Genomic DNA, 20,554 nt, shown 5'->3' on the forward strand with positions numbered 1-20,554 from the left:
AACTTTTCCCCTCTCAAAATCAAAAAAAAAAAGAAACGCCCCCTTAGGATATTTTGGTGAAGGAAATCTATAGTCATATGCTTGACCCAATTCACCCAACCAATACAGTTAGGGAACTATTCTGGTGTAAATTAATGTACACCCCCAAATGAAGCAACATGGGCCCTAAGACCTAAGACCCAAGTGTCACGGGGGTAGTTCTACAGCAGAAGAAACCCGTGCGGCATCCAGGCCAAGGTAGGCCAAGACAAGCCTTTGTGCACTTAGAGGCTAAGAGTTGCCCGATGGGATGGTTCCACCAAAGTCAGTAACACTGGATCATGACCTCTAGTCCAATGGCCAGGGCACTCTATTGGCTCAGACCGATCCATGGGAGGCGCCGCTTACGTGCTAAAGGGGGACGACCATAATGCAAGGCGACTATGCGCCGAAGAGGTGACTTGGCACCGATGTGAAGGGTCTCCTGTATGTCGATGATGATGGGCACCTATGTGCCATGTTGATAGGCAACCGCTTGGGCCGGAACACATCCGTGCGCTAGGAGCAATGGGATAGCTCAATCAGCTTGGGCAAGGGGCTGGCGAGGTGAACGGTCATGCTTGAGCTAGGCCCGCATGTCAAGCCTCCCTTGAGTGTCGGTAGCGCAGTGCCGGTCCAAAACTGTCCCCATGAGCATGTGTGCGCCCATGAGGAATCCTGGTAACCATGCTAGTCGTTAACCAGGGCCGCCCCGCAAGGGGATGATGGTCTAAGAGTGCCAAGGTTAGGCACCCAAGGAGGTTGACCACCCCTCCTCAAAGAGTACGTTAAGCTTTTGGTGGTCTGCCTGAAGATAACATCAATTCTCCCAAAAATCTTACAGGCGAAAATAACGATGATGTCCCTAACGTAAGCCTGCCAAGCATAGGCAAGGCTAAGCCTGTGTCAGACCGTAACACAAGGGCAGCCCATTGCATAATTCTCAGGATTCTCATTCTCAGAATCCTTTTAGAAAATGATGGATTCTTAGAATTTTCATCCTAAGAATCACTAATCTTATTTGGCATAGTCATTTGATTCCTGTTTCTTAGAAATAGAATCATGTTTGACAGTAACCAATTTCTTTGAATCAATTTTTCGATTGTTTGATAGACAAAACCATATCAATTTTAATACATATAAGTTCAAATACATATGAAAAAAGGAGAGAAGTTCACTTGTTCACATGTTTCATTTTAAAATTAGAATGATACATATGGTTAAAATTACATAACATACATAAACATCACAATATCAAATAAAATCACATTAGAATCCAAGATGACATAATATAATACTATGAACATACTTGTAGATCTTCAGTCGGAGATCGATACAGAAAATGAGCGTTGGTTAACCAAAAATTGAAACAAAGTTGAGCGTTGGTTAACCAACAACTGAAACAAGGTTGAGCGTTGGTTAATGAATCTTTATTGATCGTTGGTTGTCAACAACTGAAATAGAAACGGGACACAAGAGTTACAATCCAAACCTGTAATGAGTGGGAGATCGAAGATCTTTAGAAAAAGTGAGAATTGGAGCCGGAGATCGTGAGATTAGATGGCCTCTATAAGGAAGAAGAAGTTGGATCGTGAGATAACTAGCACAAAGAAAAGTGGAAAAAGTTGAATGTTTATCGCTTGAAACATGATCGGTGCCGGAGATCATTTGGACCATTGTAGACGATGAAGAAAAACCAAAGGGGTAGGGTTTCGGGTGAGTGTTAGAGGTTAGAGCCTTAAATGGAAATTACAAAAATACCTTGCTTTTCATGCGTGACTCTATCACACATGTTCGCTATTTACAAACTGGAAATTTTCCGATTAGTACCCTGTACTTGTGGCCTAGTGCCACTTTGGTCCCCAAACTTTAAAATGCGACAATTCAGTATCCAAACTTTTAAAACGTGACAATCTAGTATCTGCCATTAACTAGCTGTTAACCAGCCATTAAGTGGAATTTGGAAAAGACCCAAATACCCTTCGAGTGTTATCTAATTTTCTTTATCAACCATCTAAACATTGACAAAATATTAATAGTCCCAAATCTTGCCTTTTCCATTCAAGGAAGTTGGGGTCACGTTTGAGTGGGCATTTTAGTGACCCCTGGGGTCACGTTTGAGTGGGCATTCTAATGACCCCAACTTTCAAATGCCACTTAACAGCTGGTTAATAGCTAGTTAACAATAGGTATTAGATTGTCATGTTTTGAAAGTTCAGGTACTGAATTGTCGCATTTTAAAATTTGGGAACCAAAAGTATAGGGTACTAATCGGAAATTTTCCTTTTACAATAAACATGGCGAGAATTGAGAAATGCAAGCTCAGAATCCACTTTTTTTCACTCCAAAAAATATCGTTTTGGGAGGGATTTTTTCATCCCATTTTGAATGGGAAACAACAGACTGGTTTGAACCAAATGCCGTTATCATCCTAAGAATGAGCACAATTAGAAGAATCACTCCAGAGGAGTGATGCCACACAGGGCCTTAGTGTCAAGTATTTATAGCATCATAAGTGGGTGGCATATTAACAAAACAATAGTTAGTATATGATCGTCTAAATATAATGAAAAGTATTTATTACTTCCTTATAGAATAATAATTATTTTTAGGGTAAATTGCTAAAACCTCCCCTGAAGTTTGGTTATTGCGATCATCCCCCCTCGACTTTTTGACACAATTGGAAGTAGACCCTCTCTATTAGAATCCTCTAGCAAGAGGCACAAAAATGTCCATAATACCCATGTAATTACAATTGAGGCTGATTTCTATAGAAAAAACAATAAAACTTTATAAACAAAGAAAAAGGAGTTTAAAGTTGCAACTTTACCTTTGAGTGATTGATATTAAGGGCAAATTTGAAAAATAAATCAATTTTGGAAAAGAGGTTAGAGGGGTTTGAGGTAGTGATTGATATGAAGAAAAAAATTGGAAAATAAATATTTTGGTCAACAATAAACTATGTTGGTATTTTGGACATTTTCATGCCTCCCATAAGAGGATTCTAATAGAGGAAGTTTACTTGCAACTGTATTAAAAAGTTCAAGGGAGGTAATTGCAATTACCAAACTTTATGAGAAATTTTAGAAATGTTTAGAAACTTCAAGGAGGTTTCATCATTTTACCCTTATTTTTATAGAATAATAAAGTAATTATTAGAGGCATCATCAATTACACTATAAATATTATAAATTAATAAAGCTGGAGCTAAGTCAGCTAACTAATGGACACTGGTCCATTGAGCCTAACAAATAGAATTGGGATCTTCTGCCAACAAAACATGTTCCAACCCTCTACCAACATGATTTAATACCACACATCTCATAATGAGACTGGGACCAATGGACCACCATAAAAGTAGGACCCGCCATGTTTTGTTGGCAAAAGATCTGGACTCTAATATACATGGGTTGGCGCTGTAATATTTAATAAATTGGGGTTAAAGTCTAGCTAGGGATGCTCATGGTTCGGTTAACCAAACTGTGGGGCTTTTTCTTGCATCGAATCGGTTTTTGGAAAACTGGGAACCGAAACCAATCGGTTAACCATCGGTTCGGTTTGTTGGTTTTTCAATTTTTTAATTTTTGTAATATATATTTATATAATAAAATATTATAAATATATATAATTTTATATTTTAATTAATAAATAATATATCATATATTATAAATATATATATTTATATATAATGCATATTTATTAATTTATAATATATAAAAAATATTTAATATATATAATATACATAAATATATATAAAATATATAGAAATATATGTATATCGGTCGGTTCAATTAACTACCGGTTTTCTATATTGGTTAACCGAAACCAAACCGGTACCTTTGGTTTTTTAAAAACTTCAAACCAAAACTAAACCAGTCAATTCGGTTAACCGATTTTTTAGTTCAGTTTCAGTCGATTTTTCGGTCTATTCGATTTTTTTTGCTCACCCCTAAGTCTAGTATGCCCTGATCCATAGACCGAAGATATAACTCAGGCTAATTTACACAACATCGTTTAACAATTCTCCAAAACTCCAACTACAACTATTGGTTCGTGTGGTTTAGCATCTGAGGGCGTGGGTCGCATGGCAAGTCATGTGCCTTTGATGCATACGTGACTTTTCTTTTTGAAACCAAATCTGCTCCAAATTCTCCAAAACATTTCCCGTACTTATAAATTATTATTTATGGGAGATGTTCCTAATTCACGGGAATATACTTGTGAGGCGCCCATATATGAGGAGCAGATCCCGTTCCCTTTTATTTGAGACGGGATCTGCTCCTTACACTCGGACGCCTCACATGCACATCCACCGTGCATTGGAAACATCTTCCGTGAATAATAACTTAAAAGTACGGATGATGTTCCCATGGTAGAATGTGCTTGTGAGGCGCGTGTGAGGCGCCTTTTCTTTTTATTCACGCTTAAGCCCTCACGAATTCGGACCTTTTGTCTTTTCTCCCAAGATGACACTTCACACCCAGAAACCGACAATTTTGATTTGATTGTCCGATGCTTTAGCCTTTGGTTAAAGACATGGTTTTCTCTACTTTTCTCTGCTTCCCCTCTCAATACATGTTATCAATTTGGCTTTATATTACTAGGATCTGGTGAAAAACGAATCGGGTTTAAGACATTGGCTCAAAATATCTAACCCGGATCCAAATGGTCGGTGAACGGTGGTGTGGATGGGTTGGCGGGTTAATTACCAATGGCCTCATTTTAATGAGGTGTCTCAGAATTCTAAAGACCGTTGGTTCTGTAATACATGGTGGAGAAACAATTGTCTTTTTCCGGACTCGCTGAATGAACCATGAGACCTGTTTAATACGATAGCCCCTGGTCTACTAGATTTTGAGGTCACACCAACTGTCAGAGACTCAGAGTCTCAGGGAGCGTCATTTTCAATTTCAAGAATATATAATAATTTTCAGAATTTTTCATGGTCGAAGATGGCAAAATCAGCATTTTTTATTTTATTTTATTTTATTTTTTTCTGACGAGAGTTCGTAGTTTCAATTACAGCCAATCAAGCCCTTCTTTCTTTCTCTCTCCGTTTTATCTTCTTTCATGGGGGACTTCTCTGCAATCTAACGAAGTGAAGCACAACACTCTCCAACTCACATGGGAAGTGAGAACTGGCTCAACAACAATATCAGGTAAGAGTTTCTAGTTTTTTCTGTTTATTTATAGAAACTTTCAATTTTATTTTTATATATTTATTCAAATTTCAATGGAGTGAATGGTCAATCGATTTCGCCTTCTCCTTATACCCAGATTCTAGTTTCAAATCTGTAACTTTGTTTGTTGGAATTTTTGGTTTTGGATCAGAAGAATGTGTTTCCAGCCATATCCTCTAATTTGTTGAAAAAACAGAATGTCGGTTCATCTCTTTATTTGTTTTTTGGGTAAAAAGATAAAAAAGATTAATCTCATTTTTATATGAATCAGGGGTGGAATGAATAGAGCAGAGATCGATGACATAAAACGAATTGGGTCAGTTAAAGCAGCTGTTAGTTTGTATGGAGAACGATTTCTGGAGAGAAAACCTGGGCTGCAAAAAACTCAGGTGAGTTTCTCAGAGGTACGAAAAGAAGAATCCACAATGAACCCTTCACCTCTCTCTTATAATAATTTTCTCTTTCTTTGTTGAATTTACTACTGCATTGAGCTGATAATAGTTGAAAATTTTATATAATGAAGAAGCTACCATCGAGCGCAAAGGAACTACATCTGGCAAAGAGGGACATTGGTCGACTGAATGAGAGCAGAAAGGTTGCAGAGTCTGAAAAAGCCCAAGCAGAATCTGAACTTTTTAATGCGAGGAAGACTGTCAAGGATCTCACTTTGCAGATAGAACAATCAAACTCAGAGGCTAAAGCACAGAAGCAGGAGATTGAAAAGCTGAAGAAGAAGGAAAGAGGTGAAAATGGACTGCCACTGGATGTTGGAGAAGTGGATAAACATCAGTACATGGAAATGATGAGGGAATTGGAATTTGTAAAACATGAGTTGAGTAGACTTAAACTTGATATGGCTTCTGTTAAACAAGCCAAACTGAGGGCAGAAAAAGAAACTGAAGCCTCGGTTTCGAGAATGAGGTCTTATTCATGCTCTGTGGAAGCACTAAGAAAAGAGATTGAGGATGCCAATGAGGAACAAGTACTTGTTGAGCTGGCTAGGATCGAAGCAATTAAAGAACTTGAAGCCATTGAAGCTCAGAGAGTAGCCGAGGCTACTCAATTTTCCGATACAATAGAGAAAACCAGAAACAGAATCAAGGACTTTACTAAAGAACTTGACTGGGAAAAGAAACTTGAAACCCAACTGGCCATAACAAATGCAGATGTTGATGTCCTACAGAATGAACTAAAGCTAGTAAGGGCAATGGAGAGCAGGGTTAAGCAAAACGAAAATCCAGGTGATACTGAGGTTAGTGAGGGAAGGGAAGAGCAATCAGAAACTTCAATGTTGTTACAGTCAGTAACAGAAGAACAAGAAGCAGCAAAGAAAGAATTAATGTCTATCAGAGAAGAAGGATACCGGTTTATGTCCTCCATGGATGCCATAAGAGATGAAATCAAGCGTGTCTCCAAAGAATCAGCCCAATTGAAGAGTTTAGAAGATAAAGCAGACTTAACCGTTCAGAGTCTCAATTCTAAGCTACTCAAGGCTAAGTCAAAGATGGAAGCAGCATCTGCAGCCGAGGAAAAGGCAAAGGCAATTGTATCCAATTTATCAATCACGCTTCAGCAGTTAAAAACAGAAACAGATGCAGCCAAGAAAGAGAGAGAGCTAATTAGAGAAGAAACTGCTTGTGTTCAAGCAGCAATTCAGAAGACAGAATCTCAGATTGACTTGGCGGAGAACAGATTGGAAGCTGCCATGCAAGAGCTTGAGGCAGTGAAAGCATCAGAAGCAACTGCTCTTGAGAGCTTGAAAAAACTTTCTGAGAAAACCATGAGAGCTAGAGCTATGGCATCTAAGCGAAAGTCTTCAATTACCATCTCAAAATTTGAATATGAATATTTGATTGGGCGTGCAGAGGAGGCCAAAGAAGTTGCAGATAAAAAGGTGGCAGCAGCTGAGGCATGGGTTGAAGCATTAAAAGCCTCTGAGAAGGAGATATTGATTGAGACTGAAATAGCCCACAATGAATTGAAAGAGCTACAAGCAAAGCAAGAGACATCCAGAAAAGATAAGTCAATGGAAGTTGAAAGAGCAGCTGGGACTGAGCATTATGATGCAAGACAACAAAGTGAGATAAACAAAGACTTGCAGGTGGAAAAGGCATTGCGAAGAAAATCCTTGAAAGAAAATGGCAGCTCAACCCCAAGAAGAGCTAAGCCACGAAAGCCTAGTTCACCAGGAGCTTGGCATGTGGCTAGGTCAGCTTCCATCACACGTAGGAAGAGGAAGGCAATGCGAAACATGGCCAAGTTATTTAGAAGGAAAAGAACTGACAAGGATCACTTATCTGCATGCAGTAATGTATTAGAATGAGATGCAGATATGAATAGTATTGGTTTCTTCATTGGGTATGGGTACTTACCTCATTAATATGATTTACACTTTCAACTTTTTTTTTATAGATGATTTAACACTATTAACCGAGGAACCTTTTGGCAGTTAATTTCCTCCCGTTAACCTTTTCTTCTTTTGCTTTTATACTTTCTTATTAGTGCATTCCTGTCTAGAAACAAGTTTGGTTTATATATGTTCTTTTTGAATGAACGGAAAAATGTACTCAAGTGGATTGAGGGTGGTGAGGGTTCAGTAAGACAGAGTAATGAAAATTGTGTATGTTCTTGTAGGTGGGTCTGTAGGTTCAAAAATGTTCTCTCTATAGCAAGGCTCAGGGTTCATTTATATGTTATTTATTGTTTTAAGTTTTCAACTAATTGAGCATGTTAGAACTTAAGCTGCAATCTTCCGAGGATTGATTTAATAATCTGGTACTCATGCCCTCTTTACTATTTTAATTAATTATCTTATTTTTCTTTTGGGTTTTAAAGAATTAGGGTTTAACCTTGGGGAGAAAATTTGAAGTTTCCAACTAGGGTGAGGGTAGCTAGAAATAAAATTAGGAACATGATCAAATAATGAGGTGAAAAGGGATTAAAGTGCTCAAATGTTAGCATTAGTAATAGGTTAAGTAGCTGAGCTGAATGACTTGTTGCTTTGTCTTTTGAAGATGAAAAGACAAGGTAATATATGATTATGTTCAGACATCTTAGCCGTTACCATGTCAGCCCTTAATTTCGAAACCAACAACAAGTAAACATCCAAAGAATGGTAAGCTAAGAGAGCAATAAACCATATAATTGATTGGCAGTCAGAATATGAATACCATAAACTAGATTTTTTAAGCATGGGCGATATGGCCACATGGCTTAAGAAAATGAGCGTGAAAGGAAGCTTTTCATCCTCGTTGTGATGTTAGCTGTTAAATAATTCGTTTTTAATTTAAAAAGAAAGCCCATAATAAAGGCCCAAGAAAACTTTTGCTCCCTTTAAGATGGAGGGGGAGGGAATACCCCTTTCAAACATGAATAACAAAGCTACATCAATGATGAAGCTAACACTAAAGCCATGCGGAGCAGAGTAAACGGCACGACCAAAAAAAAAAGTTGCAGGTAAGAAGTGCTATACGATATTGTTTATTGTGTTTTATTATGCCACCTAGATGAAATGAGAATATTAAAATGGTGTTTCTTTTAAAAGTGAATTTCATATAATATAAGAAAATAACAAGTATAAAACAGTACAAAAGTTTGTATTTGATAAACCTATCAAACAAGGATGTAAGTATAAATGCATATGTGGTGCTGATGTTTCATTGAAACAGAATCATAACAGATACAAAACACCACAATACCGAATTAGGATCTGCTCCTCACACCCAACTCACAGCCACATTTTACTGTGTATTAGAAACATTTCCTACGAATAATAACATATAACTGATATAAAGTATTGGAGATATTTCCGATGTATGCATGACTGATACTATGTCGTGAGCTCGGTGTGAAGGAGTTCAAATCTACGCCCCACAGAATGGGAGCCCGCCACATGTCCAGATGCACGAGTTCCTCCCTGCCCGCATGTGGATGCCGTTCCGTTATCTCCAAAATGAACCTAAAAACCCCATTCTCATTATTCCCGCCCTCAACCTCAACTTGGTGCTTCCCTCCTCCCCCCCCCCCCCCCAAAAAAAAAAACTCAACTCGGCGCCTGCTGACTCCGTTCTACTCCCCTCCATCTGAGCTCGGATCTAACTCCCTCTTCGACACCGACGAATGTTGATGGGAAAATCGAGCATAAGCTATGATACGTTGATAGGTTTGTGATAGATCTTGACGAGGCCAACTGATTTGATGAGCTTGATGGTCTCAGCTGGTGGTTCAGACTGGAGCTCCTGTACACAGAAGATGTGGTTCCCCACTTCCCCATCAGATGGAAGCACCAGGGGATCATATGGAGGCTGAAGAACTTCATGCCCATTTTCTCATAAGCTCATTGATCAGATGGCAAAGAAGCAAAAGAGAGAGGTGTTGTAATAAAATTCAATAAAGAGGAAGAAAAACAGAAACCCAGGGAAAAATACGTACAAGAAGGCTTAACTGTTTTGAACAATCTTTTTTTTGGATTTCTTTTGATTGCCCAAAGCAACTGTATATATGTGCGGAAGTGTGTTAGGAGTTGGAGAGTACCTCGCGATGGTGAAATAGTTGGAGCGATTGCTGGTGCCGGAGAGGGAGTTGGATCCAAGCTCAGATGAGAGGGAGTAGAACAGGGTCAGGGAATTCTTAGACACAAGCACCGATTTGAGGTTGAGGACGGGAATAATGAGAATGGGTTTTTGAGCTCGTGTTGGAACTAATGGCCGTCCTGTTAGCCTTGCATGTGGGAAGGCGGGAACTCGTGTGTCTGGACATGTGGCGGGCTCCCATTGTGTGGGGTGTTTGTAGGATGCAGATTTGAACTCGGTGTGGATAGCACTCTGTGAAAGTGTTTTCAAAACTGGATCGGACCGAAAAAATCGGGAAGCGGAAACTAGTCTGTTTTAATTTAAAATCGCTTTTTGGCAAAAAACCGTTCATTTGGTTAATTAACTGTTGACCCAGACGGTCAAACTATCAAACCGTTAATCGGGACAATGGTTTTTGGCTTTTTTTGTTTTTTTTTATCAAAACGGGCCATCCATTCCATCCAAACAATCAAAGTATTTGACTCGGAAACCGGACCCAAAACGATTCCTTGTCTGATCCGAATTTAAAAACCTCTCTATGTGAGGAACAGATATGAACTCCACAATACCATACCCACCACAATACCAAACACCCCCAGGTTAGGCTGGAACATCTCTCAGAATGGAAAAGGATCGGATCTTCTTTTTAAAGAGACTCAAATGAACCCAAAAGACATATATCATGGTTTTCAAAACTGGACCGGAAAAACCGGGACCTGACTGGTTCCGTGTTCCTCCAAAACCGTTTTTTCTCTAAAACCATTGATTTTAGTCAATAAACCACTGAACCGACTAATTAACCATTCGAACCATTCAAACTGTTCAAACGGTTTTGACCGTTTTTCAATTTTATTAAATTTTTTTATTTTTTGTCAGACACAGACCGGCCGTTCAAGTCAAATGGTCAGACCATTCAAACTGATAATCGGACCCCTGACTGGTTCGATCACCGGTTCGTTTTTAAAAACCATGACATATATTGTGATCATTTGGCAAGTGACCGTTGGGCTAAAATTTGTCCCATATGAATGAATGATGGGCTGAGAAGTGAGAACAATATTACCCATTTTGGCCCACCACTTATTCCTACCACTCTTAGGATTCCTTAGTCGTTTCTAAAAGAAGCTTCCTTTTTCTTCCTAGCTAATATTTGCCACAAGGCAATGAGCTTCCCATAGAGCGTGTGTGTACGTAGCACTAAAAGTCCACCTAATTGTGGGTGTGACGTGTGTGCGTATGAACTACAATCTGGTGACACATGTATTTTTTCATGTTACTGGAATATATCAAGAACGATATCACCGAACATATGCAGATATGCAGGGATGCAAAAGGATCTGATCGGATTCGAATTAGGTTATATCCGAATCTGATCCGATACTGTTTGTCGGATTTGATACGATCTGAAGATTCAATCAAATTTGATAGGTCTCGATTTGAATTCGAATCGTATTGGTAAATTGGATCTTCAGATCTAATTTGATCTAACTTGTTTTTCTTTTAAATTAATAAATTATTAAAAAAATAAAAATATATAAATTTAAATAAAGAAAAACAAAAGATACAAGTATTTTTTAATTATTTTCATCATATATACATATTTTTTATAAAAAATAAATAATATGACAAATTTATAAAAATACAATATAAATAATATATATATAAATAAATAAATAACATATATATATATGCATTATATATTTATATTTATAAATAAATATATATATATATATATATATATATTATTTATATTGAATTATGATTCGATCCATTTGCACCCCTACAGATATGTTCATCTTTACAGAAGCTCTCTCTGTCTAAGCCTTCTGATATATTTCAACTTGGTGATTGGTGTTAATTGGATTTACCGAGTCATGTATGCTATCTTTAAAGTTCAAAAATCCTGGCATTTATTCTTGGTGCAATTGCATCCTAACTTTATAAATATATAACATATATCGGATCGAATAGTCTTGGATTGAATCATGATTCGATCCATTTGCACCCCTACAGGTATGTTCATCTTCACAGAAGCTCTCTGTCTAAGCCTTCTGATATATTTCAACTTAGTGATTGGTGTTAATTGGATTTATCGAGCCATGTATGCTATCCTTAAAGTTCAAAAATCCTGTCGTTTATTCTCGGTGCAATTGCATCCTCACTTTGGAAGGATTATAAATATAAATATCTACACCGTAAAATCTTGTATTATTTTGTATCTATTTGTATTTGTACTCTTTCTAGACTTTTCTAAGAGGGAAAACACTTAAACTAGTTCAGATTGGATTCAGGTTCAGGTTCAAGCCTGGGTTCATTCAGAATTTGACATATGCCCAACCTGATGTAGGCGCATGTGACAAGGCTTAGGATGGCACCACGTGGCATCGGCCGGATGCAATCTTAGCCACCCACTGCCAACCACTTCCAACTACTCCCAAGGCAAAGTCAAGTATAAAATAGGGGTGCCCCTCTCTAGGTAAGGCATTTTGCTCACTCTTACTCTTTAGCTCTCTTGCTCTCGAGCGACCTTGTCTGAGCCCTCACCTCAGACCTCATCCAATCCCTCTTATATACTTTACTAACTTGACCATTGGAATCTTCGCCCTGTGATAACACCTAGGGCTTCTGAATGTGATCTTTTACTCTTAAGCTTGATACATTGGCCTCAGCTAAGAAGGTGGATTTACTTTCTTGCCTTCAGCCCCATCCTTGGCAGCAACAACCCAACCCAACTCAAGTCGCAGCATTACTCTTTTCAGTTTTCATTGGTAATAAACCTGCTGCGAAAAGCTCCAGCTAATATGTCAAAATGGCATCAAAAGTTCAGGAGTGATCATTTAAATTAATTGTTTTTCCATCATTTCAAATGACCATATCAAATTAGGCAACTTTTGTCAATGGATCAAAGTTGAATTTGACCTCAACAATCAACTCAGTGAGGCTAACTTAATGGTCAGGTGGACCCTGGTCCTTATTAGGTACATACTATTAAGTAAATCCATGTAAATGTATATGGCTGAATAGAAATTTTAATTATATTTGGATTAACAAATTTAGATTTTGACATTAGTTTAGTTCCATGCCAAAGTCTATCTTCAAGGTTGGTCTATTATTGACCCTTAACCCCATTCAATTCATCTAATTTATACCATATTTTATTAGAAAGGGTTAAAAGAGTTTCAAAGCTATTTAATAAGAAATAAGGGATTTAATAAGGGGAGAGAAGATATTACAAGAAAGGGGGAATTAATAATGATTTTATTATAAAAGAGTAATTGTAAATTTTAATAGAGAAATTTCAGGTATAAGAGGGTCAGAGGTATGTGGTAAGAGACCTTTTTGGCCTCCACACACAACTGAACTTTGGGATAACTTTTAGATTCCAGCACTTTGGCCCTGCTTTGTTAATCCCATTAACAGAGAAGGTAAATATAGTAAAATGCCTTTAACTTATTAAAAGCTTATGATCTCTTTTTTTTTTTTCTATTGATCTGACTGTTTCATATTATTTAACTTTTCCATGAAAGATAATGGTTCACAAACCTACTGCTCTGTTAGCTTAGTTTAATTTACAAATCAACAACCAAATTATGCAACTCTTGGATATATTTCATCTTGCCTAATTTTGTTATATAGTGTCTTTTCATAAATTCTATCATATCGGCTGAGTATCCAAGAGTTGCACAAGTTCTTTGTTTCCTACGACTCATCCTTAACAATTAGGTACAAATTTGGCAAATTAAATAACAAGGGGTCGTGAGAATAGCAAATGTGGGTAAGCATTTTTACCCCTAAAAATGAGTTGATTTTGACCTAACCATTTGATCAAATGGATCATCTCGATGCTTCCACGCCAAGGTCTACTAGGAGCAGGAGGGGATGACTAGGACAGTCAAATTTAACGAGTCTTTCAAAGTTGACACGTCAAGTAATTGGACCTGCAACAAACAAAATAACAAATATAGTGTGGACGAAAGAAAGAAGACATGTGCCCCTATTTTAAGTTACTATGTTTTATCTCTCTCGTCTTTTAATATAATTTGACTCGGAATTGGAAATGGGTTCATATTGTATAGATACTTGTATGTACGTAATCAATATGGAGGCCCATTCTAAGTCAATTGTCCCCACCACAAGCTTCTTTCCACCATCCAAAAGGGTTCTTCCCCGCATTTAATACCGCCTCTAATCACGCTGAACTGAGGATAAGTCACCGGGCCCCCCATGTACCTGGACGTCCGAGGTGTTCTCTTCATCTCTTTGTCGCTCCATGTTGGCCTATGCATAGTCATTGACGGACCGGGTTAGGTGGATGACCTGCTCCAACCCGACCGTATTGGGTCAGGATCTTTTTATTAATATGGGATTGAGCATCTAAATTCTAAAAAGACGATCCCGCATCGGATTTAGGTTTCAACAACTCATAAGAAATGATTGCAGGTAGGGTTTTAAATATTAGATGATTCTCTTAATCATCTCTCTACTGTGGTGATTTGCCCATCTTTCTTCTTTCATCTGGTGCCCCGCTTTGGCCCATTGGGTTTGCCAGGGTCGTTTTCGGGTTTGATCCTAATGTTTTCATTTCCTCATACTATGAATTATGCAAATCGATGCCATCCCAGTTGACCAATTGTTGGGATTCACCATTTGTGGTTCCCACCTAACCTAAATTAATACCTTATCTTTATCTGGGGAAGAAAAATTTAGCCTCATCTCCTGAGCATGATTAAACTAGGACTCATCAGACCCTGAGTTACTGAATGTTCACCACAGCATAGGTGATAGGACCCATGGAAGTGACATTTTAACTTTTAAGCATAGAAAGCAGTTTTCAAGTGTACAAAGAAATCCAATGCCTTTGCTTCCTGTGGGTTGAACTTCCATCTGGCTAATTTGGACAACAAATTGATCTGTTCAAACGTAATTAGCATGCCACGTGTACAAAAATCATACATTTATACACGTGGCAACTCTTAAGCTTGCAGTTGGACTCGTTTATCCAGCTCGGATGGATTAAGGGGGCTACAATTAACTAATGTTATTATAAGCTGTAAAGCAAGGAGATCTTTCTACCTTTTTTTACTTATTTTATTGCTGTTTGGTCATGGTGGGTTCAAAAGAATGAAGAGGTCCACGCTCGCCCTACACCTATAGAACTCTCATTGAGATGTGCATGCTATAGGGGACAGAGATTAGGGAGCATCGCTATTATCGCTACTCTCTAGTTGTTTAATTAATATTTTAATTATCAAGGCTAATTAGGATTTCATTAGTTTAATGGAGATTGGAGAGTGGGGGTCCCTCGAAACGAAGCTCCCTTTTTCTCTCTTTCCCAATTCTCAAGTGGGGTTCACTTCTCAAGTCTGACAAACGGCTACTTATATGCTCACATGCTAATTTATCGCCTACTCCGCATTTACCCTTGCATATCTCGTGAGAAAATTAATCGAGAATCCTAGCCATCCATTGCGTCATGTTCTGATGAACCGTTAAGAAGTGGGGCCCGTGATCATGTATCTGCTCATGTTCACTCGATTGCCCAATTCCAGCCATCCGATAAATTACTCTGTTTAGTCAGGTTGGCGCAGACGTTGAGAGTTGGGAGTTGGGACCACGCAAAGAGATGGCCCCACCTAGAAAATTAACTAATCTGGTAAAGCCCTTGAACACGTGTCAGACATCTGTAATCAAAGATTAGCCACCAAAAAATGACACCTATAACTGTTATAAGAAAATAGCGCGATAATTTGATTAAAATATGACGAGAAAATAAAAAATGTGGAGTGCAAAGGAATTTTGCTGTTATAATGGGATTCTCTCGAGTCCTCGTTAACCTATTCTTCTCTTTTCTCTGTCTTCGCGGGGACCTGCTGCAGGTGGAAATCTTTACCATTTCTTCAACGGTTCTACCCTTCCCTCCTCCGTCACTGTCAGAGCGTTCACACCTTATTCTCTTGATCTCTCCACTTCTTCTTCTTCATCCTTTCAAGCTGTCTTCAGTTGCATTCATGGTTTTTTTGGGGAAGAAGGTAAGCCCTTCAGAACCCATTTTTCTTCCTGCCTTCCTTTAGCTCCAACGGTCAAGTTTTATTTTCTTATTTTCTTATTTTTTTTTTTAAATTCTTCTGGCCGAGTGATGGTTTCGGCTCTGGTGTGGTTCGTTTTTCTTCTTCTGTTCAACTCTTCTGTTCTAGTGGGTTGTTTGAATGATGAAGGTGTTGCTCTTTGGTCATTCAAACAATCCCTTCAAGACCCAGAAGGTTCTTTGAGTAACTGGAACTATTCCGATGAGAACCCGTGTTCATGGAATGGGATTACATGCAAAGAAGAAAAAGTTGTTTCTGTTAGCATACCAAAGAAGAAACTTGGTGGGTTTCTCCCTCCTGCTCTTGGATCGCTTACTGCGCTTCGGCATGTTAACCTGAGGAATAATAAGCTCTATGGGAGCTTGCCGGTTAAACTCTTCGAGGCGCAAGGCCTCCAAAGCCTTGTACTTTATGGGAATTCTTTGTCTGGGTCTATTCCTTCTGAGATTGGCAACCTCAGCTACCTTCAGACCTTGGATTTATCTCAGAATTTCTTGAATGGTTCGATACCAGCATCACTTCTTCACTGCAAGAGATTAAGGACCCTGGGTCTTAGTCAAAACAATTTGACTGGTGCTCTGCCAGATGGGTTTGGGGCTAGTCTGGTTGCTCTGGAAAAACTTGATCTTTCCTTCAATAACTTGAGCGGTTCAATTCCTGGCGACATGGGTAATTTGTCAAGCCTGAAGGAAACTGTTGATCTGTCTCACAATCACTTCACCGGTTCAATCCCGGAGAGCCTTGGTAATCTTCCTGAGAAGGTTTATATTGACCTCGCTTACAACAATCTAAGCGGGCGGATACCCCAGAATGGTGCTTTAGTGAACAGAGGACCAACGGCGTTTCTCGGCAACCCAGGACTTTGTGGGTCTCCATTGAAGAATCCGTGTCCTCGGGACACTCTTGGCGCGAGCCCTCCATCGTCGCTTCCTTATATACCTACGAATGGCTCACCTATGACACCGGACGGTGGTGATGGTAAAGGCAGAGGGCTGAGTAAGGGAGCTGTCGTTGCAATCGTGGCCGGTGATGTGGTTGGCATTTGCTTCATTGGGTTGCTCTTCTCTTACTGTTACTCGAGTGTGTGTGCTTGTAGGAAACATAGAGATGAGGACACTGGTAATTTTGAGAAGAGCTCAAAGAGGAGAAAGGAGTGTTTATGCTTTAGGAAAGATGAGTCCGAGACACTGTCGGAAAATGTTGAGCAGTACGACCTTGTGCCGTTGGATATGCAGGTGAGTTTCGATCTGGATGAGCTTCTGAAGGCATCTGCCTTTGTTCTGGGCAAGAGCGGAATAGGGATTGTCTACAAGGTTGTGCTTGAAGATGGCCTGACCTTAGCAGTGAGAAGGCTGGGCGAGGGAGGTTCTCAAAGGTTCAAGGAGTTTCAGACTGAAGTAGAAGCAATCGGGAAGTTGAGGCATCCCAACATTGTAAAGCTAAGAGCCTATTACTGGTCCATCGATGAGAAGTTGCTCATCTATGACTACATACCCAATGGCAATCTTGCTACTGCAATTCATGGTAAGCATACGAAAACTCAAAGTTCTAACAATTACTTGGGCTTACTACACGTCTTTTTTTTTTTTAAATTTTTGGAATTTCTTCTTCCTATTCATTTGCATTCTTCCGTCTGTTGCCTGATTTGATGGTTCTATGTATTTTAATTTCATCAGGGAAGGCTGGAATGGTATCATTTACGCCTCTACCATGGTCAATTCGATTGAAAATCATGAAAGGAATAGCAAAAGGCTTGGCTTATTTGCATGAGTTTAGCCCCAAAAAGTATGTCCACGGAGATCTGAAGCCCAACAATATAATGCTTGGACATAACATGGAACCTCACATTTCTGATTTTGGACTAGGACGCCTTGCCAATATAGCCGGAGGATCCCCAACATTGCAGTCCAATCGAATGACCTCTGAGAAACAGCAGCAACAAGAAACACCATTTGAAGTTGCTTCAGTTAGTCCAACCATGAACTCCGCATCCTTTTATCAAGCACCTGAAGCCCCCAAAAGTGTCAAACCATCACAGAAGTGGGATGCTTACTCATATGGGGTGATCTTATTAGAAATGATATCTGGGAGATCACCAATAGTTCAAGTTGGTACAACAGAAATGGATCTGGTTAGATGGATTCAACTCTGTATTGAAGAAAAGAAGCCACTGTCAGATGTTGTAGACCCCTTCATGGCTCGAGAATCAGAGAAGGAAGAGGAGATGGTTGCCATGTTAAAAATTGCTCTGGCATGTGTTCAGGCCAACCCTGAGAAGAGACCTTCAATGAGGCATATCTGTGATGCTTTAGACAGATTGACTGCCTCTTCGGCTTGAGGCCCAAATTGTTGGGGCATCCTTTCATCAAACGTGAAATGCGTTCATATTCACGAGGCCATATAATGAACGAGTTCTCAGTGAGAACTTGATCCACTGTATCTGTTGTGCCATGAATGGAGTATATATGGAGAGACGGGAGTGAGAGGAAAGTTCTTTTGGTGTGGAAAGCAAGAAAGAAAATAAGAAGGAAAAACAACATTAAGTTTTCCTTGGAATTTAGTTGAACAGGGATTAAGGAGTTCTGAATCGCTGGGGGACCTCTCCTTTCTAATTACAAGAGGTCAGTAATTAGGTGAAAGCAGGTCATGGTGGTTGTTCATATATTGTGTTTTCTATTGTTTTTCGTCCCTCATGTTCTTTCCCAGTTCACCCTAGTAGCTAGTAAGGTAAATATATGGTCGATGTAATTGCTTTGATGATTGGGTTTATGAAGAGAACGTCTTATTCTTATTGTTCTATAATATGGCTTTGTTTCTTTGTTTTCTCTCCGGAATCAATTGGAGTCATGGAGTGATTATTTGTCTAATCGTCTGCTTTTTTTACGCTACTTGTTTGATCCACAAGGTATTAACAAACGCACAAGGGTTTGGTTTACAGTCAGAATCCGAATCAAAATTGGAATTGTCTATTTTCATAACCTATTTGGTTTAGACAGAAATCAGAATGGGAATTAGAATCAGCTGAAATGGTATTTCATATTCAAAGGAGTGAATGACCATTTTCTCAAATGAGGAATGCTGTTCCACCAGCAATTACCAGGAATGAAAATAAGATTCCAATTCCAAACCCCTATTACCACGTGAACCAAATGGATACTAAATATTATTTGGTTTTGTTCTTTCTATATCACATCCATTGTGGTCATCAAATTTCACCAACTGAAAACCCTAGTGAAGATAAAATAAGACTACTAGGGGTACCTGGAATTGTAATTCCCGGCATGAACACAAAAAATGTCAGGGAGGTGATTAAACCTAGTTAAGCAGTTATCTTGAGAGTTGAGAATATATGTTGATTTGATTGATTTTAGATATTTGCTGAATGAGAATTAAAAGAATGATGTAATAGACAATGTAAGCTGACAAGTGACAACCACTTCTGAAGTGGCCAAAGGCCTTTTTCTGGGGTATTGTTTAGACCTAAGCAATTAAAGCTTTCAATTAAGGCTAGCATCACTGAGGATGTGGCTAATAAAAGGAACTGATGTGGATTAGAGAAGTGATGAAATGTCTATCTTCTTTCCACGTGGCTGAAGTAGGATGATTATTTCAATTATTTCATTTTTTAATAAATGGGGCATAGAAAAAGAATCCATTAATCCAAAGGGTCCCTATCTGATGGGCGGTTTGGATAAAGTAGCGTATGTTTCCACCATATTTGCCAATATTTGAAAGTACAGAAGTAAAAGGGGGCGCTCAAAGCTGAAGAGGCCAAACAACTTTTCTCAGCTTTCCTCTAAAGAGCCCAAACCCAAAGTGTGCACTAATGATTTTACATGTCGGTGAAGTTCTGTAAATTTTAGGTGGTGTTCTGTATCGTGGTTATCCACGATATATTGTGTTTGAAAACACACTACAGCTCATTTGCATCGTTCGATTCAGTATGGTGTGGACCGGACCACAATATCTCGTAGAACAGTCCGTGTCGCAAAATCTCTTCCAGGGTAAGAATCGTGGATTATTCCACGCAACGGTGAAAAACTCTAAGAGCCATTGATTCCCTGCTTCGCATCATTATTTCATCCTAAGAAATATTATTGTTGTAATTTTTTTTTTTTTTTGAGGAAACCATTGTAGCTCTTGCTCTCCCATCTTCATTTGGATTTTTTTTTTTTATCACAGATGTTTATTTGGGATTGAATCACTATTATCTTGTGCCAATACATTGAATAGTCGGCCTGATCTGATAGAAAAAAAAGCGGTCAGTTCAAATGGTTCAATCGCCTGGGTTAGCGGTTTTCTGATCAAATCAACGTTTTTTTGGCCAAAATTCGGTTTCGGCGAAAAATGGAATCGATCACCTTATTGGTTCTCGGTTTTTCTGGTTTGACCGTTTGAACCAGACGATCGACCCGTTCTGATAGAAAAAATGAAAAAAATAAAAAAGATCAAAACCGTTGAACGGTTCAAACAAGGTTCAAAGTATCAACACATATCGGCTCATACGGGCCAATATATATTGTTCTAGGACCTCTTCGATACACCCCTATAGTGGGTGTATCAAGGGTCTGATTGGTTCAAGGGGGTGGAGGAGCCCTAAACTGGCCCCCCTGAACCGGTTTTGAAAAGAATAAAAAAAAGTAAAATCCGTATAGTGGGCATATCAGGCGTATTGATATTTTGAACCTTGACGGTTCAA

At 38.9% G+C, this 20,554-nt stretch overlaps 2 protein-coding genes across 3 annotated transcripts; both read left to right on the plus strand.

The window, feature by feature from the left end:
• Window positions 1-4,950: 4,950 nt before the first annotated feature.
• PMI2 (PLASTID MOVEMENT IMPAIRED protein (DUF827)) lies at window positions 4,951-7,889 on the plus strand. 2 transcript variants are annotated; one of them, XM_010281063.3, is made up of 3 exons: window positions 4,951-5,177; window positions 5,470-5,602; window positions 5,722-7,889. In XM_010281063.3, the coding sequence occupies exons 1-3, from the start codon at window positions 5,143-5,145 to the stop codon at window positions 7,519-7,521; spliced, it is 1,968 nt and encodes a 655-aa protein (XP_010279365.1). In that variant the 5' UTR covers window positions 4,951-5,142; the 3' UTR covers window positions 7,522-7,889. The 2 variants fall into 2 exon arrangements, with proteins under 2 accessions (XP_010279365.1, XP_010279367.1); XM_010281065.3 differs by having other exon boundaries at window positions 4,953-5,177; window positions 5,470-5,587.
• Window positions 7,890-15,603: 7,714 nt separating this feature from the next.
• LOC104613299 (receptor protein kinase-like protein ZAR1) lies at window positions 15,604-18,689 on the plus strand. The gene is made up of 2 exons (XM_010281066.3): window positions 15,604-17,379; window positions 17,532-18,689. The coding sequence occupies exons 1-2, from the start codon at window positions 15,906-15,908 to the stop codon at window positions 18,191-18,193; spliced, it is 2,136 nt and encodes a 711-aa protein (XP_010279368.1). The 5' UTR covers window positions 15,604-15,905; the 3' UTR covers window positions 18,194-18,689.
• The last annotated feature ends 1,865 nt before the right edge of the window (window positions 18,690-20,554 follow it).

The sequence above is a fragment of the Nelumbo nucifera genome, chromosome 4 (genome assembly GCF_055504915.1).
Source record: "Nelumbo nucifera cultivar China Antique chromosome 4, China Antique-T2T, whole genome shotgun sequence".
In the NCBI taxonomy this organism is placed as follows: Eukaryota; Viridiplantae; Streptophyta; class Magnoliopsida; order Proteales; family Nelumbonaceae; genus Nelumbo; species Nelumbo nucifera.

Excerpts from the sequence above, each read along its gene's own strand:
- PMI2 (XM_010281063.3), top strand. The coding sequence starts at position 5,143 with ATGGGAAGTGAGAACTGGCTCAACAACAATATCAG. Across the intron at positions 5,178-5,469 it reads TGGCTCAACAACAATATCAG|GGGTGGAATGAATAGAGCAG; the intron begins GTAAGAGTTTCT and ends TATATGAATCAG. Across the intron at positions 5,603-5,721 it reads CTCAGGTGAGTTTCTCAGAG|AAGCTACCATCGAGCGCAAA; the intron begins GTACGAAAAGAA and ends TATATAATGAAG.
- LOC104613299 (XM_010281066.3), top strand. The coding sequence starts at position 15,906 with ATGGTTTCGGCTCTGGTGTGGTTCGTTTTTCTTCTTCTGTTCAACTCT. Across the intron at positions 17,380-17,531 it reads TCTTGCTACTGCAATTCATG|GGAAGGCTGGAATGGTATCA; the intron begins GTAAGCATACGA and ends TAATTTCATCAG.